This window comes from Orycteropus afer, unplaced genomic scaffold, assembly GCF_000298275.1.
Source record: "Orycteropus afer afer isolate SDZICR_OR568_19922 unplaced genomic scaffold, OryAfe1.0 scaffold00748, whole genome shotgun sequence".
NCBI classification, from domain to species: Eukaryota; Metazoa; Chordata; class Mammalia; order Tubulidentata; family Orycteropodidae; genus Orycteropus; species Orycteropus afer.
The window spans coordinates 717,782-740,820 of NW_006922335.1; the positions used below are offsets into that span (position 1 = coordinate 717,782).

The 23,039-nt window shown below is 43.0% G+C and overlaps 1 protein-coding gene across 1 annotated transcript in view; it reads right to left on the reverse strand.

The window, feature by feature from the left end:
• Positions 1-23,039, reverse strand: part of HK2 (hexokinase 2) — a 73,738-nt gene that overhangs the window by 35,906 nt on the left and 14,793 nt on the right. Inside the window, exons 2-3 of the mRNA XM_007957424.2 lie at positions 17,186-17,348; positions 2,308-2,456 (exon numbers count right to left, since the gene is read on the reverse strand). Coding sequence (XP_007955615.1) covers positions 2,308-2,456; positions 17,186-17,348 — 312 coding nt within the window. The remainder of the gene's footprint in view (positions 1-2,307; positions 2,457-17,185; positions 17,349-23,039) is intronic.

Consider the following 23,039-nt stretch of genomic DNA (forward strand, 5'->3'; position numbering starts at 1 on the left):
TTTTTTTTAAGAAGTAGATCACCAGCTCCTTCTTAGTCTGCAAGTTCTGCTGAAACCTGTCCATCATGAGTGAACCTGCTGCTATTTGAAATTCTGGTGGCATGGCTTCTAGCATCACAGCAACACACAAGCCACCATAGTACACAAACTTAGAGATGAGTGGGCCACAGGCATACAGGTTAGGAATTAAAACACATTGGGGGGTGGGGAGGCAATTCAATCCCTAACAGTTTCCAAGGCTGCAAATCTTTACCAAAGTAGACTGCAACATCTTTCTCCTGTGGAGCAGCTAGTGGGTTCAAACCATCAACCCTTCAGTTAGCAGATGAGTGTTTAACTGAGCCACCAGGACTTCTCTAGCCAGAGCTCAAGTAGAAACTCCTCAGAATGGCTTCAATGACTGCCTGTCCATCGACAGTGAGCAGCTGGATGGTCAGATTTTATCTTACTCATCTTTGTTTAGGAGCTCTGGTAGTATAGTGCCTAAGGCACTTGACTGCTAACCAGAAGGCTGGTGGTTCAAACCCACCAGCCACTCCTCGGAAGGAAGGTTGGCCAATCTACTTCTATAGTGATACCGCCCTGGAAACCCAAGGAGGGGTCACTGAGTTGGGTCTGACTTGACGGCACATAACAACAACAATAACATCTTTGTGCCATAAGTATAGAAGGTGCAGCAAGAATGCTCCTTAAGGAAGCTTTTTTATAAAGCAAGTGAAAGGGGAGACCAGTTCCCTGGATAATCGAGAGTAGGGAATAGTAGCCAGATCCATGGTCACCACCCAGCAATGGATCAGATGTTTCTGGTGCTGAGGGAATGAGTTCCCCTCTGTAGAAGGGCTCTCCTGGGGGATCTCATTAGAGGGAGCGTGCCCCCAATGAGCCTACCCTACAGCAATCATGTCCGCAGGAGCACCAGCCACTTTGGGGAGTAACTCCTACTCTGGAAGCAGGGGCAGATAGCCAGGACCCAGGACCACCATGTTGCATAACTCCAAGGAACACCACTCCCATGGACTACAAAGTGGATGGAGGCCCCTAGAGCTGCGCAAGCACAGGTTTTGGCCATAGTGATCCAGCTGTGTGTATATCTCTGGCCCTTCCCACCCCTGCAAGCTACTTAATGTAAGCCAGTTTCTGCAGCTGCTATAAAGTGTAGAGAACAGTAGCACCCAACATGATGGGGCTAGTGTGACACTGAAATGAGAAAATACATCCAAAGCACTTTTGCTCAGTGCTGGCCACACAGTAGGCATCATCAAATGTCAGCTCCCCTTGGTAATCTCTTGATGGTCATGTATCCTCTTTAACACAACATTTACTCTCTGTGGGGTGTGTGTGTGTGTGTGTCTATGTGTGTATTTCCTGGTTGTCCAAATGGGCTTTATGTCCTTCAAAGGAAGAAGGATGACTTTGATTCCCAGCAGAAATTAGACCCCAATGCATAGTAATTACTTATTAGCAGCCTAGAGATGATCTTGATGGTAATTCCATCATTGTTCATTTTTATGGCTATTAGTGAGAGGATTCTTACTTAGGTTTCACATTTCTTTCACTCCTTTTATTAAGTATATATTGGGTGCAAAACATGGCTGTAGAAGCCACCGAGATATGGGGATGATTAAGAATGATCCTTGTTGATCTTATGATTCGGGGCCACTGTTGAAGTACACGGTGCTCACTGCAGTACCGGGAGGGGCAGACACCCCAAAGCTGGGTTTCAGTGTTTTCTCAAAAGACTCCCTGTCCTTGTGGGTGAAATTTAATCTGTCTAAGTTGGTCAGGAAGGGAGAGAGCAAGTAAACAGAAAGGCAATGGAACAGGTTCAATTTTCATGTAATGATGTGGTGAAACAGTGAGCCAGAGGGCTGCAAAGCAGCCGCAGGGGCAGGTGGAAGCATCACTCACAGGAGTTCAAACCACATTTGTGTATCCTATTGTCTCAACATTCAATAGGACCACTAACAACTGCAGGTGTCCAGGAGAGTGGGCCAGTCTCCTGGCACCTAGCTTTTCCTGAATGACCAGTGTATGAAGCAGAACTCAATAGAGATGGCAGATCAAAATGCCCCTGCCTCACAGGGCTTGATGCATATATTCCCTGCTTTTCAGTCCATGCACCCTCTCCTGACTGAAGCCCCCCACCAAGGCTCTAGGTGTGGAAGGGGATCACCAGGCAGAGGGGCCAGGTGTAGAAACACAGGAAATCACAGCCTGAGCCAGGGCTCCTGCCTCAAGACCACAGAGAAGCAGCACCTGTCCAGGGGAGCTAAAGTCCCAGGGGCCACCCCAAGAGAAGGGTAGTACCTGGGTGCCGCTGCCCCGCATAAGGTCCTCAGGGATGGCATAGATCTGGTTCTCCATCTCCACCTTCTGGAGGCCATTGTCTGTTACTCTCACCCACAGCACACGGAAGTTGGTTCCTCCAAGGTCCAGGGCCAGGAACTCTCCATGTTCTACAGAAAAAAAGGGAGAACCATTATTAACTTCAGAAAAACAATTAAGATCAAGCCATTTCACAGAGACTGAGACAAAACCTATGACTTCCTCCATGGAGAAGGGTCAACTCTGGGTGACAAGAAGTGGGGGAGAGTTTAATTTTTTTCCTACACACATGTATCTATTGTCTGAATATTTGTAATGCTAAGCACTTTTATGTTTCTTTATAATGTAGGTCAACAAGTAGGCAGTTTTACCCTGAAGGTTTCTCCAATGATGTGATGTTCACCTCTCACAGGGGTTATTTCCTAAGGGCACCCAGCAAGCACCTGTGGAGCTCTCAGGGCGCAATAAGCCCTACACCTCTACACTTGGCTTCCACGCTTCAAATACGTGCTCTCTACTCCTAGAAAACCCAGCACATTGATCCAGGCCTGTGGGCCTCTGGGCCTTCTGCCAAATTGTAATCACTGTACAAAATTTCCTTTTAATGTTTGCATACTATGATGGCAGTGTCCTTAGGTAGGGTGAGAGGGTTGCATGATGTAATGGAATGGGGTCCGACTGGGTATAAATGAAGAGGCCTAGCAAACAAATAAAGCAGGTGATCTGCAAAAATATTTCAGGTTTATTGGAATATGAAAGAATGCTGACTCAAGTGTGTGTAGAAGAGGCCTCTCAGCAGGTCCATTCAAACCAGCCACCAAGCCAAAGGGGAAGGAAGAGTGAGACTCCAAAAAATGCCATAGACACAAATGGGTCAAGATCTTCATGTGTCACAAGGAAAGGCACATTAGGAAGGCAGTGTTCCTTCGCTCCTGGAAACCAGTGGTGCAGACAGGAAACACCCAGATACCAGACAAAAATATAGGCAAGTGCTACATTGTATGGCATAGAATGAAAGTGGTGAAGAAGGTGGAATGCCAGAGTCAGGGCAATGGACTAGTGGGTCAGTCAAGGTCTGGGAAGGAGGTGGACCCAACCCCACAGCAGCCTCCTTAACTGGTAATATCTCACCCTGTCTTCTGCTACCTTGCTGTACACCATCTCTAAGAATATAAGGTAATCTTCTGGGATATTCACTTATTGGCATGTTGGGCAACACTAATTCCCCTTTCCGGATGGGAGACTGTCACTGAAGCAAAGCAGAATGGATGTGGAGGGTCAGGGGAAAGATTTGACTAAATGAACCAAGGGATTATTCTGTATCCTGGTCACCTCAGCACCTCTAACTCTGCCCACAGAGACCACCACCTATAATCACTAGAAATCAAAGGGGAAACTCAAGGTAGGCATCATCCAACAGACAACCCTGACCATTCCAGATGAGGACAAAGATTCCATGGGGACTTATCTCCACACAGGCAGCGTGGTCTGGTGGTGTGATATAGAGACTGGCTCTGGAGCCCATATAACCTAAATTAGTGGCCCATCACTTTTTAGCTGTGGCACCTTGGACTGGTTCCTGAGCCTCAGAGTTTCAGCTGCCTCATCTCTAAAATGGCTACAGGTAGTCCCCAAGTTACAAACATCCAACTTAGAACTTATATACAACTCCATAAAGCCTATCATGTTAAAAATTCAAGGTAATAACAAATAAATGCTACTTTGTGATGCACATCAAAACATTACTATTAGTACTGTACTATTATGTTAAATATTTTAATGTTTTGAAAAGTGTTTCACTAACTTTTTAATGCACAGAAAGATATACTATACTTGACTGCTAACCAGAAGGCTGGCAGCTTGAACCCACCAGCCACTCCTCGGAAGGAAGATTGGGCAATCTACTTCCATAGCGATACTGCCTCAGAAACCCAAGGAGGGGTCGCTATGAGTTGGGACTGACTCGATGGCACATAACAACAACATTTGACTAACTGCCTTTAGAACCACACCTAAATGTTTCAATTTATGTACAAATTCGAATTAAAGACAGATTTAGGAATGGAACTCATTAGTAATCTGGCCTGTACACTGAACCTCATGGGATTGTTCTAAGGGAAAAAAATTAGATAACATGCTTCAAGCACCTGTAGCACACTCAAGAAGTACTAGATACTTTCCATCTAGGTTCCCAGAAAACACTGACCAAAGCCCACACTCAAGTTCCACACACCCAGGGTGAGGGCTGCTTCTCTGACTGATAAAAAGCAAAATCAGTAATGGCAAGGGACATGGTAGAAACCTGTCCAAGAAAAGCCACTGGGATCAGCTCCAGGGATGTCAACCTTCCTCTTCAGGAGAGTCTAGGGTATTTTCCCGTTCCTTCTCAGGTGTCTGGAATCTCCCCACAACTATAAACAGTTGCCTGTTAATTAAGCCAACCCCAACCCCATCTGAGGTGACTCTGTCCTGTCGTGGCCATGGTAACTTTTCCAGACACTCCAGTTCAGAGCTTTCCCTGGTAGTGGGACCTCAGCCAGATTCCAGGAAAAGCTATGTGGTGGTTGTCATGAGGGATGAAAAGGGAAATCAAAGAGGAACTGCCTACATCAGCACTCTGAGGCTCACAATGTGCTTGAGGCACTGAATCGGCTGCCACAACTGCCATGGGGGATTGAGTGGGGATGCTGTCTTGTGAGGGGGAGGGGTTCCCTCTGGTTAGTTTCCATTCAGGGTCAGCCCAGCAGTTGGATTCACTGTGAGAGGCACAGCTCCATCAAGGGCAGTAGTTTTCAGTATTTTCTGACAGATCAAAGAGAAACCACAAATAATAAAGAAAGGTTAATAACTCCACTCCCAGAAAGGAATGTCATCCCTTGCTTTCCTGACAGACTCCTCTGGAAGAGACATTCCTCTGCACCCCTCCTTCCTGCCTCCCCCTCTACAAGCACACATAACCATCACCACCATAGCCAAGGACTATAGTCCTTCCAGAGGCCAGAAACTCTGAGGCAGGCCCAGCACTTGACTCCTGGAGGTGATCCTTGGGGCCATAGACTGACCCTCTCCTAGTGCCCACCACCATGCCATCCTGAGAGGTTCATAGACAGTAGTGCTCACCTTTGTATCAGGTGAGCAGACCTCATTTTGAACAATTCAGCTGCTTCTCTACCTGTGTGGCTATGGGCATATCACAGGCCTCACTGAGCATGTTACCTCGCCTATACATTGAAGCAAATAACATGAATTTCTCCAAGCACTGCTGAGGCTTACATGAGATACAGGAAATGTTGTATGTGAAGATATGGGTGTATTCATCTAATTGACTAAGACTCATGGCAATCCATGAGAAACGTTACCTGGTCCTGTTCCATCTTCATGATAATTGGCATGTTTGAGTCCATTGTTATGGATATTGTGTCAATCCATCTTATTGAGGGTTTCCCTCATTTTCACGGAGTTCTACTTTATCAGCCGCGATGTCATTTTTTTTTTTTTTTTCAGTCATTGGTCTTTCCTAATGACATGTCCAAATTAAATGAGCTAGGTGTCTCATCATCTTTGCTCTAAAGAGCATTCTGGTTGTATTTTTTTCTAAGATTGATTTGTTCGTTCCTCTGGCAGTCAATATTCTTCACTAACACCACAGTTTGAACGCATCACATAGGCATTATATGGGCATATAGTAAGTCATCAATGAATGACAGCTGTTAATTTTTTAAAATTATCCTTGCTGTTGTCTCTGTTGTTATTATTATTCCTTTGCTTTTGTGCAATTCACTGTCCTAGTTCTTCTCAACCCCTCCAAACCTACCTACTACTTCTGGCTCAAGAACTATGGTAAACATCTGGGACATTCCAGAAGCCCATCACAGAATGTGTGTGAGCATGCAATTGGTGAGGGAGGGAGGCACAAAGGAGGAATGCACCCACAGGTATAGGACAGTCAGATTGGACAGGGTAGGAAATCAACATAACTAGTAACAGATTTCTTAAGGAACTACAAAGCCACCTGGTAAAGGACACAGTAAGGTCTAGAAGGACATTCTGTTGAGCAATTAGTTAGCATTTGAGGCAACTATTAAGAAGCCATCTTGTATTGCACTTGCTCGTTGATGGTTCTTTCTTAAAACAAAATATTTGAGTGATAACTGTGGGACTTATTCTTATGGCTAAGCATGCCTTTGTCTCTGGAAAACAATCTTAATTGCTTAAAAATAGTAAAATATAAACACCTGATGAAAAGTTCAAACAGTACAAAAGTGGATAAGATAAAAAATGAAAGTCTTTGTCTTCTTCTCAATACCCCAAAAGTAACTACTATGAAAAATGTCTTGCATATCTGTAGATACACTTATGTAATAAACATATGTAATGGGGAGACCATCACAGAACCCTTCCAAGGGTTCGAAGTACAGGTTCAGAAGTGGGGTGTGTGTTTAGTTTGGAAGATATTGCCAAATTATCTTCCTCAAAGCTCTCACCTATTTCCACTCCAGCCAACAGGCGTGCTTCACCCTCACCAGTGTCCCTGTTTATCTAGCAACTGCTCTTTGCCAAACTGATGGGTCAAAGTGGTGTTTCGTTTTTTAACCTGGTTTCTTTAATTTGTGCAAGGTTGTTGTTCTTGTTGTTAGCTGATCTTGAGTTGTCCCCTGACTCATGGCAACCCCATGAGCAAAAAGATGAAGCACTGTCTGGTCCTATGCCATCCTTACAATCAGCTGGGAATTGGACCATTGTGCCCCTATAGTTTTCATTGGCTTATTTTCAGTAGGTGTCCAGCCTTTCTTCCTATTTTGTCTTAATCTGGAAGCTCTGCTGAAACCTGTTCAGCATCACAGCAACACAGAAGCCTCCGCAGACGGATGGTGGTTGTGCATGAGGTACATTGGCTGGGACTTGAACTCAGGTCTCCTGCACGGAAAGTGAAAATTCTACCACTGAACTACCACGGCCTCCATGGTATAAGGTTTAATCATTTGGAAATGTTACTGGACTTTTAGTCTGTGAATTATCTGTTCACAGCTTTTGTCTTTTAAATATTATTTTCTTTATAATCTAAAAGAGCTCTTTGTGTATTAAGAAAAATAGCTTTGTCAGTTATATATTTATTATTTTTTTCTTAGTTGGATGGTTGTCTTTTAATTTTGTTTGTGGTATATTTGCCATGAAGATGTTTATGTTTTATGTCATGAAAATATTTATGACTTCTGGGTTTTATATCATGCCCTTAAAAATCTTGAAAAATATAAGATTATATTAGTTCACTACCTTTTCTAACTCTCTCCACTTCCTACTAAATGTAGCCACCACTACTGCAAAAATAAAGGAAGCCAAGTTTCACCATAGGTTTATTTGAAAAATCAAAAATAAAACACTGCAAATGTCTTATTACCTATATATTCCCCACAATTTTTTAGAAATTGGTTAAAAATAAAACACTACATTTATCTTCTATTTTCTTACGTGATTTTTTTTTTTTTTTTAAGTGAAGCCCAGTACTCTGTCTTCATCTCTCTTGTCCCCAGCACAGAGTTCAGACTTTCTCACTCCCATCTGGATTATTGTAGCAATAAAACAATTAAAAGATAGAGGCAGATGCTAGGGAGATTGAATAGATTGAAGACTCCAACAGGTAAATATCTTTAATGGAAGTGAAAGCAACATTTGTTAAGTGATGAGCACTTTATTCACAAACATTATGTCATTAATCTTCAATAATTGTGTTAGGCATTAAATCCCAGTTGTATAGATGAGAAAGCTGAGGCTTAGGTCACTTGAACCAAGATTTAAATCAAGGTCCAGCTCTCTAGCAAAGTTTCCTATTGCAATGAGCAATGAGAAGCCTCATGGTAAAGCTATAAATCCTCAGATAAAAAATTCTTCACTAGCAATGCCAAGAGCATAAAACCCAGAGGTGACAGGCAGTCTTCAAGCTGGCCTCGGTGGCAGAGGAAGTGATGCTAGGGCTCAGAAGCTGAGTCACTTGGGGAAGGTCACGCAGGGTGAGAACTGTAGCTTAAACCCAAGTGCACCTGACTCCAAAGCCCTGCCCGTCCTACTGCACTACGCCCATGCTCTCATTGCTCTGGTTCTTGGAAGCCCAGGATACCCTGGCGCAGGATCCAGGATGAAAGCAAATAAGCCATAAAGGGGGAAGAAAGATAACAAACAAAAACGCCCTAAACTTTATCAGTAACTATGTCCCAGCCCCCTAGGCTCTGGATGACCAAGAGTAAGGGTTTGGGAAGTCAGCATGGGGTGGCAAGCACATGCCCACTGGCAAGAGATGACATGCCCCCAAGGAATCCAGGACCTACCAGACCTTGTTGACACAAGGTTTTTAGTTGTTGTTATGGTTAGCCACATTTCAAATAATTTAACAAACATCTGTTCTTATCTTAAGGAGCTCTAGTGGTGCAGTGGTTAAAGCATCCAGCTGCTAACCAAAAGGTCGGTAGTTTGAATACACCACCTGCTCCAAAGGAGAAAGATGAGGGAATCTGCTTCTGTTAAGATTTATAGCCTTAGAAGTCCTGTGGGCCAGTTCTAATCTGTCCTAGAGGGAGGGTTGTTGCTATGAGTCAGAATCAACTCAATGCCAGTGGGTTTGGTTTGGTTTTGTTCTCATCTTACCAGACTCTCTAATCCCTGTAGGTTCTCCCAATTAAAAGTGTTCCTCCCCAAAAATAGACAAGAGAAGGGTAACCTACAACCAACCAGTTTCCATCAACTTGATTCTAACTCCTGACTACCCCATGTGTTTCAGAGTAGCAATTAGATCATAAGGTTTCAATGGTTGATTTTTCGAAAGTAGACCACCAGGTACCAACTCTTTATTAAAATTAAAAAAGGAATGAACAGGGGTTGGGGGAAGGGGAGGGAATAGGTGGAGCACAGGGCACGTCTAAGGCAATGAAACTATTCTATATGATACTGATGGATACATGATATGTTTGTCAAAACCCATAGGCTATACAGGTCTGTCGGTGCACAAGCAGTTTACTCTAGATTGCTAATCTAAAGGTTGGCGGTCAAACCCACGCTACATGAAAGGCCTAGTGATCTGCTTCCATAAAGATAACAGCCAGGAAAACCCTATGGAGTAGTTCTACTCTGTAACACGTGGGGTCACCATGAAGTAAAACCAACTCTGTGCAAAGGGCTTGTTTTTTTGTTTTTTGTTTTTTAAATAGTAATATACAACACAAAGAGTAAGCTCTAATGTACACTGTGGACTTGAGTGACTAATAAAGTATCAATATTGGTTCACCAATTGTAACAAATGTACCACAAGAATCCAAGATGTTAATAGAGAAAAGGCAGCATATAGGAAACTCTGTACTTTCTGTTCAATTTTTCTGTAAATCTAAAACTGCTCTAAAAAGTGGTCTATTAAATAAATAAATACTCAAAGAAATGGTGGTGGCCCACAGCTCAAAGGAACTGACAATAGGAGTGTCAGTGACATCAAATAGCCCAGCAGTTAAGATCCTTGTCATGACCTCTGGTGGACTTTGCTTTCTGATTCATTTCCCATCCGGGCCCTCCATTCTGCCCACTTTCAGAATGGCCCTTATCATATACATAAGGTCAACAATATAAAGGGTTTCATTTTCTCCTGGGAGCTCACAGGTCACAGAGAAAAGCTGAGGACTAAAATGGCATTTGACTAACCACTTGAACATGATATTTAATGTCAACTATGTTGAAGTGACATCAGTAATTTAGCTGAACAGGTCATAACTCCAGCACTGCTAAAATCATTTGTTACTAGGTGGCCTGGCATCTGACAATGTCCATGTTTTTTTTTTTTTTTTTTTTTTTTTTTTGATGGGTGGGGGGCAAGAGCCAGATGAATATTTCAACAGGGTCTATTTTCAATCACTAGGTACTTGCCAATAATTAAAATAGATGGCCATCTGTTCCTCTCATTAGGAACTCAAGCAGCATGTCAATCATGCTCAAAGAGTGACCTGCAAACATTTTTTTATGAGTTTTACTTTTAAGCAGCAGTAATCTTTCTTCTAAGGAGTCCTGGTGGTGTAATGGTTAAGGGTTCGGCTGCTAATGAAAAGGTCAGTGGTTCAAACCTACCCAATGTCTCTCCCAAAGAAAAGACCTGGTGATCTGCTCCCATAAAGATTACAGCCAAGAAAACCCTATGGGGCAGTTCTACTGTGTCACTCCAGTGCTTCAACTGGTTAAAAGGGCTTTACTGGTGGTGTAATGGTTAAGGCAATTGGCTACCAACCAAAAGGTTGGTGGTTCAAATCCACCAGTTGCCCCACAGAAGAAAGATGAGGCAGTCTGCATCGGTAAAGATTTACAATCTTGGAAACCCTATGAGTTAGAATGTGATCGCTATGAGCTGGAATTGACTCAATGGCAGCGAGTTCAGTTTTGGAGTTATATATGGAGCTCTGGTAGCATAGTGCCTAAGGCACTTGACTGCTAACCAGAAGGCTGGCGGTTCAAAGCCACCAGCCACTCCTCAGAAGGAAGGTTGGGCAATCTACTTCCGTAGTGATACTATCTCAAAAACCCAAGGAGGGGTCAGTATGAGTCAGGTCCCACTCAACAGCACATAACAACAACAGATAAATACATATATATATATATATTTATATTTATATATATGGACACACACACAATACTACACTGATCTCTATACTCAATAGCTCAGAAATAAAGAAGCAACTCTATGTTATCAAAGATATCACAAAGTCAATTAATGCTATGTCTGCCAGAGTCAAGAAATGGAGTGATCTGATCTTCAGCATCCTTGAGTTTAAATCAATATACACCAGGGATTTTTTTTTTTTAATTGGTATGCCAAATACCAACATATAGAAATAGAGAAAACTGGAATTGCTCCATTGAAGGCAGGGGCCTGGAGCACATAAAAATTTCTCCCCTAGCTCCCAGAGTACTGTCAGAAGCACCATCCTGATTCATTGACTCAGGAAACATTTCATAAGCTCCAAATATTTGCCAGTCACAGAGAGGTGTTGCATTAGTCCCACAGATGAGAAATCACTCTTCAAAGAATTAAAACACGATTCTGTTTCAATATTGGGTAGAAGTTGAGCACATCAAGCTTTTGGGCAGGCAGAGTTGGGTTCAAATCCTGGTTTTGACATGTACTGGTCATGTGACTTTGGGTAAAGTACTAGAAATCTAATACTTAGGTTTCATCATCTGTAAAAAGAAGATAAAAATAACCCCCTTTCTAGCAAGCACCTCCCCCTTCTGCAGAACATGGAGACAAGACAGGACAGACCCACACACATACACATTTTTTTTTGTCAGGATCCAATCAATGAATATGTAAGGCACATATTCCTGGCATATGTAAATTTTTAATAAATACCAACTACTATATGGGGGCTATTTATCAATACAATCTTGAGTGTACTTGTAGGTACCACACAAATCCACTTATTAACCTAACTTGCTTGTGTGCCAGCTATTGGTATACATCTCAGCTGTATGCCTGCTGATATAATGCTGAGCAACCAAGATAAGGGCTTCTTTCAGGGTTTTGCCAGCCTCCAAGCAACCTCACCTAACACAAGTCCAATATCCCTTTATCATATTGTGTGTGTTTGTTATTGACCCAGCATCACTCTATAATTGTTTCATCTTTGTAAGCCTTATCTCCACATGGGCAATTTCACAGGCAGGACCCAGGCACCTTACCATACTGTTGTAGGCACAGGACCAAGCTCAGAGGGGGCTCTGCTAAACAAACTGGCCAGCCAGGCCTGAGTTACTAATAGAATAAGGATTACATTATGCTAGCCAGGAAGGAGGGGGATGCTGCCATATAAGCATAAAAAGTAGTGTAGTTAGGGGTCCAGGCTCCAGCAGACAGCTGCCTGGGTTCAAATCTCAACATTATCACTTGTTCATTGCGACTTTGGGCAAGTTACTTAATCTCTCTAAATCTAATTTCTTTTTCTGTAAAATGGAAATCATGGAATCTACCATCAAATCATTGTGAGAATTAATGAGATAGCTCCAATAAAGTGATCAGCACAGTACCTGACATTTAATAAGCATACATTTTTAACTGTCATCAACATCATCATCATCATCATCATCATCATTCACTACTCTCTAGGAACTTAAGTTTGGCTAAAATGAAAAAACCAAACTCACTGCTGTCAAGTCGATTTCAACTCACAGCAACCTCTCTTTGGGTTTCTGAGGCAGTATCACTATGGAAGTAGATTGCTCAACCTTCCTTCTGAGGAGTGGCTAGTAGGTAGATTTTTAAATGAGGTAATTACCTGTTAAAAAAATTTAGTGAGCCCTTACTTGCAACTGGTAGCACAGTGCCTAAGGCATCTGACTGCTAACCAGCTGCTCTAAAGAAGAAGATGGGGCAATCTACTTCAGTAAAGATTTACCACATTGGAAACCCAGTGGGAGTTGCATGAGTTGGAAATGACTTGATGGCAGTGGATTTTGGTTTGGATATATTTGCAAATAGGAGCTCTGGTGACATCACGTTTAAAGCATTTGGCTGCTAACTAAAAGGTCAGTAGTTCAAACCCACCAGCTGATCTGCAGGAAAAGATGTGGCAGTCTGCTTCTGTAAAGATTTATAGATTTAGAAATGCTATGGGGTCCTATAGGGTTGCTATGAGTCAGAATCCTTTTGACAACAGTGGGTTTGCTTTGGACTTGCAACTTTTTTAAAGGATTGAAGAGAACAGCTATGACTGAATCATATTTGAGGGCAAACATTACAAAAATAACATCAAAATTAAAACTTTAATGGCTTTCAAAAATAAAAAAAGATAAACATTGGTCCCTGAAGCTTCTGTTTCACTTATATATCAATCAGTATTTAAATTTTTAAATGTACCTGTTTCTTGCTGTATGTAGTCCAGAAAGCTAGAAAGCTACCAATTGTGGATTAGGTACCTCATGATCAGAGGTTTAGATCTGAGGTTTAATCTCTTAGGTATGAAAACTAATGATGGTAAGGAAGATGCTGAGAAACAAGAAGGGTCCACAGTTCTGAGGCAGGCCAGAGTGACCAGACACCCCAGGAGCAAAGGCCTCAAGCCTTCTGTGGAGCAAGAAATATAAGCACAAGTAGCAGCAACAGGGGCCCAGACAGTGGCCTCAGCCAGAAAGCAGGATGCTCAGCAAGGCCCCATGGGCTGTGGGTGACCTTATAGAAGGGAAAGGCAGCAATCCTGTCTGCAGAGCTGCACCTCAGCCTCTCTGTTCTGCATTTTATGTGAGTGGGGGTGGGGGGTTGTCAACAGCAATGGAGAAACGGAGAATTTAGCTTTCGCTTACTTACCAAGTGCCGTCTAATAGACTCAGACTCATAGCAACCTCATGTGTGTCAAAGTAAAACTGCTCCATAAGGTTTTCAATGGCCAATTTTTAGAAGTAAATCATCAGTCCTGTCTTCCAAGGTGAATTTGGGTAGACTCGAACCTCCAACCTTGCAGTTTGCACCACCCAGGCACTCCTAGTTTTTGGCAGCTTTATCTATTTAACATTCACCAATTCTCTGCCATGTTCTGTAACTCACCCCAACTGTCAAAACATAAACTTGAAAGCCTTGATGTGTACTACTCTAAATTAAATTTGTGTTTCCCTCTCCAGTTCCATCTTCCTTTCTCCCTCCCCAAAAGCAACCTCTATCATTTATTTGGTGTTTATTTTCCAGTTTATATTCTAATAATATTATAACATGTGGGTGTGTGTCCATAAATAATGTATAGCATTGCCTTGAGATTGTTTTCAAATTTGTATCCAACTACTGTGAAGTACATGACTTTCTAGAACTTTTTTCAATCATTGTTTTTCAGATGTATCCATATTAATGTATGTAGATGTCCATTTATGTGAAGTGATGTATAATATTTTATCACATGAATATACCATGAACCGTTTCCAATATGCTGTCCTTACAAGCAACACTCTTATGAACTTTCTTGGACATGTCTCCTGGGACTCATGGGATTTCTTCAGGGTTTAAAGTTGAAGTGGAATTGCTGCATTGTTGCATACATACATTTTCAACTTTACTAGATATTGCTAACCTCATGTCACAGGATAACCACTATTAATAGTTTGATCATGGCCTTGAGACTTTATACACATAAATATACACATATATACATATACAAATTTATAGATGTATGAGTATGTATATAGACAAAATGAGATCTTGTTTCAAATATTCTACCTCATGCTTTATAATAGGTTGCAGAAGATTATATCATGTAAACATTAATTGACCAGTGCCCAGCAAATGGACTTTAAGAGATTTTTATACCCCATCTAAGGCATTTGACTGCTAACCAGAGGCTGGCTATTCAAACCTACCAGCCACTCCTCAAAAGGAAGATTAGGCAATCTACTTCCGTAAAGATACTGCCTCAGAAACCCAAGGAGGGGTTGCTGTGAGTCCAGATAGACTTGACTGCAGTGAGTTTGGTTTTTGGACAGTATTTCAAAGAACAAATTTACAGATGTATGAATATATATACAGACAAAATGAGATCCTGTTTCAAATATTCTACCTCATGCTTTATAATAGGTTGCAGAAGATTGTATCATTTAAACATTAATTGACCAGTGCTTTGTGTATAAATAAGATAGCACACTAGTTCCAGTACATGTGCAAAATAGACCAGGACTGCTGGATCAAACCTAGCTGACAAAAGCTAGCTCTGGTGGCAAAGTGGGAGCTCTGGTAGCACAGTGCCTAAGGCATTTGACTGCTAACCAGAAGGCTGGCAGTTCAAAGCCACTGGCCACTCCTCGGAAGGAAGGTTGGGCAATCTACTTTCAGAGTGATACTACCTCAGAAACTCAAGGAGGGGTCGCTATGAGTCAGATCTGACTCCACAGCAGTGAGTTCGGGTGGCAAAATACCCTCAGCATTTGACTGCTAACCAGAAGCTTGACAGTTCAATCCCACCAGCCACTCTGCAGAAGGAAGATGAGGCAACCTACTTTGGTAAAGATTTACCACCTTAGAAACCCAATGCGGGTCACTATGAGTCAGAATCGACTTGATGGCAGTAGGTTTGGTTTTGTTTGGTTTAGCTCCTTTAAGGAAAGCAGAGGAAAGGAGATGACCATCCCCACCCTCCAGCAAGTGAGAGGTGAAGGGGGCTGAGTGCCCATTTCCTCCACTACTCCAGGCTGTGCTTGCTTTGCTTAAGTAAATAAAACATTCCACCACCCAGTACTCCTTTCATGCACTATCTTCACTTACCCTGTAGAATTTGAGGTTAAAGAGGCAATCTGGTTATCACAAAAGCTGTCAAAAACCTCCAGTTTCTACACAGAAAGGAAGTCAGACAGATAAATCTTGCCCCATACCCTCCCACCCCAGAATGCTGCAGCTATTAAACTCTGGCTCCCTGCCCTCAGTCCAGGCCAACTCAACATTGACGATGAGCAAAAGTACACTTGCTGGCTCCAAATTGGGGCAAGGCTTGTGAGAAGACAGGCTCCCAGGATTACACCCTGAGGTCAAGGAAGGAGACTCAACCAACCAGACAGGGCAGCAACCCATGCAAACCTCAAGGGGCAGGGAAAGGTCTCTGTGCCACCAATCTCCAGGAAGCAACAAGAATAAAATAAGCTTGTCCCATAGTTAGTTCTCCTTGATGAACATATCCAACTACCTACAATACAGATGTCAATACCCAACCCCATCCTTATGAGCCCCAGTGCTGAGTGCACACTTACATGCACACAATTGTACAGGTGTAGTCTTGATGCCTGAAATTTGACATATCCTGTTAGAATCCTAACTCTGCCTCACATTAGCTAGGTGGCCTTGGGCAAATTATTTGACCACCCAAGCCTCAAATTCTATGTCCGAAAAATGTGGATAAAATGTTTACCTACTTTACAGGCTTTTGTGAGAAGGATTTAATACGTGTAAGCACTCAGAGCAGTCATGTTATGTATCTAGCAAATACTTAGGGTACCTGATTAGTGCTAGTGCAGTGGGAAATAAAGACAAAGCTTCTGACCTTAAGAAGCTAGTAATTTTATCATAAAGTCTAACAGGAACAATGGAAAGGGGTGTGGTAGTCAGATGGAGTGGCAGGTACACTAACTGCAAATCTAAGGTCATCAAGAGGGATAACTCAAGAACTCGGAGGCCTCTCTCCTTAAGGGGCTCTTTAAAGGGCTGAACAAAGTGATCACACCCTCAGTTCTGGGTCCAGACTGTGTGCCAAGGCTTCAACGAGCACATACTTATTTTAGGAACCATACAGGTTTAACTTAACAAGCCAGGCCTCCCCACCCCTAGAAGCTCTAAGGCAGGTCAGCTGCAAGGACACAGAGTTATGGAAATAGTGAAGGCATGTGAGTACATGAACAAACTCCATCCCTGCCCTCTTCCAGGCCTATTCCCGTGACCTCGCTGCAGATGTCTCACCAGTGACCACCAGCTTTTTGGAGCTCTCTCCTCTCTCAGGTCCTGGAACTCTATGTTTCCTGGTCCTTCCACTGTCCTGATAGCTGCCCCTTGAGCTTTTTCTACAACCCTCCAGGTGTGAGTCCCATAACCCTGACACATCGTAGTCCCTACAGGTGCTTCATCTCTAAAATAAAGAGTTATTGTGTAGATTAAATGAAATAAACTATGTGAAAGATCTGATACAACTTAGTTTTGTCTCCTTCTTTGGGAATGTCTCCACCTCCTGTATGCTTACATTAGCCAGGGTTGGTTGCTGAGTCTTGAATCCAAAGAACCTTCACAGACGCACAGTTCATTGGGTCCCAGAGTAAAGCCACTCAAACCAACTACCTTCCAGTAATGGAGCACCCAGAGCCATACCCACAGGTGCAATACCTGTCCCATCCGGAGTAGACCTCACAAAGGTGGGCAGCATTTTCACTGAAGCTGTGGGGTGGGTGGTAGCTCCGAGTCCTTTCTCCATCTCCTTGCGGAACCGCTTAGAGATCTCCTGAAGGGTCTCATCAGAGAGACGCATGTCATAGAGATACTGGTCAACCTGAAAGCAGGGGGAAAACAAGAGTGGAGACATGTAGGTTACATGAATTATAGTACAGGCCTGTATCATGGAATACCACTGGTCCCTGCAAAAGAATAAAATCTGTTTAGTACAGAAATTTATTAAAGGCCAATTAATAGTAATCTATGGCAGGATTTTCTCTTTTAAAAACTGAAAATGAAAATAGAATTTTTATTTTACTTCTGGCTTGAGAAAATAGATGGATAGAAAACAATGAAGACCAAGGGAAAAACATATTAGGGAAGAGGACAGTTCTTTCAGACAGGTTGGATCTAAATGCCAATGCAAGATCCCAAAGCCAGCGTTCAATCAAGCTCAATTGGCATAACATACTATACAAAACATTGTTCCACCTCCTACTTTGGTGAGTAGCGACTGGGATCTTAAAAGCTAGCAAGCTGCCATCTAGATGCAACAATGGGTCTCTCCTCGTCAAGAGCAAAGAAGAAAACCAAAATTCATGGAAACAATCAGTCCTCGCAACTGGTACACCATTTGATCTGCAACCTATACAACCATGAGACTAGAAGAACTAAATGGTGCCCGGCTACCACTGTCATCCACTTGGAAGGGATGTAGGAGATCCTGGATAGAGATGGAGAACAATGTGGAACAAAACTCAAAATCATTTGGAGGAAAGAAAAAAAAAGATGGTGGGGAACAGGTTTGCTGGTCCAATAGAGCCTGATGGAACCAGAGACTGTGGCCCCTAGCTGCCCTTCAGGTCTGGAATTGAACCCACACCTGTGGTTTCCAGCCAAACAAAGTACAGGCATGTGAGTTAAACATTTACCTCAAGTAGACACATGCCCTGGAGAGAACAATCACGGGAGAAGGAAGGGCTGCTTAAGCACAGGGAGACAGCTCAGGTGGCAGGAGAGTATGGAGGGATGGACTCTGGGAAGAGGTAACTATGGGGAGGAAGTGGGAGGGGAGCTGTTGCATTGTGGTAAACTGTGGTCAATGACATGAGACAAAGTATATGTGAACTGCTGTATAGAAAGTGAATTTGCTCTGTAAATTTTCACCCAAATCACAATAAATAATAAAAAAAGAAAAAATAATAATAAAAAAAGAAACAAAGCCAGCGTTCATTATTGACCCTCACCTCTTGTTCTCCATACCTCCCATGGCCAGTCTTGTGAGTTCTATCACCCTTCACCTAGGCCAAGCAGCCATCCCCTCTAGCTTGGACTTTCAATCCCCAATTCTACTTTTACCTCTTCCTTCTATTTTCCACCCACAGCCAGATCCTGCGGTTCTCGTGTTTTAAACCTTTCAGTAACTTCTCATGACAGCAAAACTTGAAATCCTTCCAAGGCTCCCCACAATCTGGCCTCTACCTTCCTCTTCCATCTCATCATAGGGCTCTCACTCCTCATCCAGATTGCATCCTTCATTCAATTCCAACTCACCCAATTCATCTTTCCTGCCTCAGAGTCCATGCACACAGGTCCTGCAGCCTTTTATCCCGTTCTTCATCTGCCAATGTCTTACCAGGCCTTCAAGTCTCTTTCCAAAGTGGCTTCCTCTGACCCTCTTGAGTAAAACAGGTAGCCTCCCCACCCCCGAAAAGAAGAACCCAGGCTCTTCCCTTCATATCATCTGCAGTTCGGAAATACATGTATATTAGAGTTTATCTCTCCTCTCATCCATAAGCACCAAAGGCAGGAACCATGTCAACCTTGTAATCCTGGAGCCTATCATACTGTCTGACACATACAGCTCTTTATAAATGATAATACAGCTTCACCTACTCTCAGAAATGAGCTTTTCCCAGATTTAACATTAGGAAAAGCATCAAGGGCCCCTCTCAGTTCCCTTTTTGGAAGCGCCTGTATGCCTTGGCATGAATATTCCCAGTTTTCTCTTATCAGAGAAAGGTCTGACAGAAACCCATCCAAGGTGACCTGCTTCAGAAAAAATCAACCATGAAAAACCCTATGGAGCACAGTTGTACTCTGACACACATGGGGGTGATTGCCTTGAGCTGGTATCAACTTGACAGCAATTGGTAGTTAGCTTTTTAATAAATGCTAGCAACAAGGGACTTCTGGGAAATCCTCATGTCTGCAAATTCCAAATCAAATGTGGCAAGCTGGTCTCTCCTCCAGGGCCTGCTTAACAGGAGGAAATTGCCTGCTTACATTCTCTGCTTCTATTCTGTCCTTCCCTGACCCATGCAAGGATCATGTCTGTCAATATTGCTGTAGAAATCAAAGCCATGGCAATTGTGGAGAGGACAGGCTGATTCACTATAGACTCTCCTGAGCCTTATCCCAGACTGTGATCTTTCAAGATTTGAAATCTTTTGAAGAATGATACAAGCCTAGCACTGGTTATGATCTTTGAAATGATCTGGAGAGGGCCACAGTCATTGTTTTATAGCAGTGGAAGCAGCCCCAAAGAGAAGGATTTGCCCCAAATCCCAGAAGGAGTTAGGATAAGACCTGAAAGGATGTGAGTAAAGAGATTTTTTTTTTTTTTTGGTCACAAAGGAGGGCACTGAATTTGTTCTCTTCTTAAAGAATTAAGAATTAAACACACTTTCCTGTTCCTCTGGAACTTTTAGGCTGCAAATTTAGTTAAAAAAAAAATCAAGAAGACCTGACAAAAATGCTGGAAAATATAACTATAATATGAATGTTTTGGGAGAGCTAGTTTTAAAAATTGGTGCTGCTTTTTCAGAGTTGGGCAAGGCTGAAGGACAGGCAGGCATTGCCTTGTCTTTCCTACAGAAGCAGCAGTGGTAGTGGTCAAGATTTACCATTTGGCATCCTGGAGTCTCAGAACTCAGAAAAGTAGTGTCCATTCCATTCCCTTGGTTTGCAAATGAGACTGGGAGGACACATGATGAGGCACAACAGGGTGCTCTTCCCAGTGACTCCTGCTTCTTTCTACCCATGTCCTCCTGCTGGCCAGCAGCCTCTCCTACTGCAAACTAATCTAAGCCTATCAATCAGTCTAAATTGAGAAGAGCCAATCATCTATTCTGTTTGATTTCACACTCCTGGTGCCTCATTGCCTTGAGTCCACTGCCCTTCTGGGTCTCCCTCAGTCTGCAGGGCTGGGGGTGGTGGTGGTGCCAGTCCCACCCAGAGCTGGGGCATTGTCCTTGGCTTCCTACAAGACCAGGGAGCTAGGGTTCTCCCAAGAAGGCCTGGGCTTCTTCACCCATAATGATCCTTTTACCCAGAAGGTAAAAGGGTGTAGCTTCAGCCCAACACCAAACAAGATTTCTTCATAATGCTGAAGAGAGACAAATCTCTAGCTGTCTCCAGTGACACTTGAACCACAGCTCAATTTTAACCACCCCAGAGGCCTCTTCCAATGACACTCTGGCTGGCTCAGGGATGGTACCTCATGACTTACATATGTCAGTGCTAATGTACAAACCCCAGGGCCACCCAGAACAGAGGCAAATGCCAAGCCATGTCTGGTAACAGTTCATTATGCCCTCCCTGGGCAACAGTAATAACAGCAAACACTAACATGGCACTTGTCCTATGCCAGACCCTGTTCAGAAGGCTTTACACCCATTAGCTCACTTAATCCTCACAACAGCCCTGTGAGGTAGGTAGTGGTGTTATCTCCATTCTATAGAGAAGTGAAATCAACTTGCCTGAAGTCACACAGATACAAAGGGCCAAGCTGGGATTGGACTGAGTGACCTGGCTCATGTACTCTCCTCCATTCTGCTAGGTGACCTTTTCTTTTAGATGACAGCAGGGTCCACACAAGCCAATGGCATTGCATTGCATTCAGACTGGTTATGGCCTTTTAAAAGGCCATCTTCTACTTCAGTCGTACCCTGATGCAGACATGAAAGGCAGACAGCAGAGACTGTGATGCGTGGAGCTGGCTGGCCAGAAGTCAGTGGGGGCAGTAGCCATGTCTCTGGACATTATCATGCAATGTCCCATGTAAAGCTCCCACCAAACTATTTTCCCAAAGGGAGAAAAAGAGCGCCAAAGAGTATTGCTGTCACCCCACTCCATAGATAGGTGTGGGTGTTTGCAAAGGGGCAGGAGAGTTCCTGCATAGATGAGAAGAGCCTATATGGGCTCATTAGGAGGTTCTACCATCGCTCCCCCAAGTGTGAGGTCACAATTCTACAGAGGCCATTCTTGATTTACCTTCAATGTTTAAACTCCACAAGACTTTTTGGAAATCCAGTTGCTACTTCTCATCCTTTCTCTATAGGTATAACACCCTTATAAAAATCTAACAAGTTAAATGGTCACTCTTTATTGAAGTCATGACTAACAGTTTATCATCATCTTTCAAGTTTCAAGGACAGACAAAAACGATGACAATGATAGTTCCAATAGTTAAAAATTTATTAAGCATTTCTTACCCACCATACCCCATCCTGTATACTTTACTGACTTGATCCCATTACCATTTTGTAAAACTATTGTATCAGTGTTTTACTGGTCACACAGGTGTTGAGGGTAGAGTTCAGATTCAAACTGAGGCCAGTCTGGCTCTAAAGCCAGTCCTCAGAACCACCACATTCAGCTGCCTGGGGCCCCCTTAGTTTGGGCCAGTACTCCCTGCTCTGAGGTTTCTTGGGTAACCCAAGGCCTTGGTTTTCTCTCCTTCACATGAGACAACTAAAAGAAAGTGAGTGGAAAATGCAAGCATATCTGTGGAAAATGCAAATACAGCACTTTGGTCCAAACATCTCCTTTTTCACCTGAGGTCTTGAACTCAAAACTCAGGGATGGATGACACCTAGATGTGACACTGTATCTACCTAGAGTTTATTAGGGCCACTCGAGAAGATTAATCACCTAGTGGCACAGCTTCCTAAACAGCCACTAGAGTCCACCCAGCCTCAGCAGACACATGTGTATTAGGGTGAATGGTTACCAAGGGACACAGGAAGTCAGAAACAAGAAGCAAGCAGAACAAAGGTGGTTTTCCTGGATTGGAAGTGATGCACTTTTCATTTCAGAATCCTGCCACTTGTCACCCACAGTGTGTTAAGAAGGAGCACTAGGCCTAAAGTAATGGAATAAAGTCATTTAGGAGATACCAAGCATACACAGGACAGTGGAACTATGGCTAAAAAATATTCACAGACTCTTAATAATCAATGGCCCTTGGGGTAACTAATTCAGAATCCCACCAAACATAGAGAACTTTCAAGTTTCCTCTCTTATCCCAATAGATGGTCATCTGCCTAGATTTGAATGTATCCTATCATGAGAGGCTCACTGCTTTTCTAAGACCCAGCTTTAGTGGTTAGAAAGCTATTCCTCAATGTGAGGCAAATCTGCTTCCTGATAAATTCTGTTAATCTTCATTCTACCACTTAGAATAGAGTTCTCAAACTTGGCTGCACATCAGAATCATGTCAGGAGCTTTTAAGTATTGTTAAGAATTCCCAAGATCCACTCCAGACTAACTGAATTGACACCTCTAGGGTTGGGGGCTCAGGCATCTTCCCCTCTCCTTGAGCTGGTATCCACAGCACAGGATTCATTTCTTGGCCATGCCAGGGATGTAAAAATGGTGGGTCATGCTCTGGTCAACACTGCTAAAGGTCATCTAAAGGTTGTTTAACCATTTTTTTTGTCTGGAGTTTTTGAAAGTCAGTAGTTGATTAAGATATTAGACCAAGGGTGTCCCTGTGAAATAACCCTGTGTTCATCCAGGCTGCTG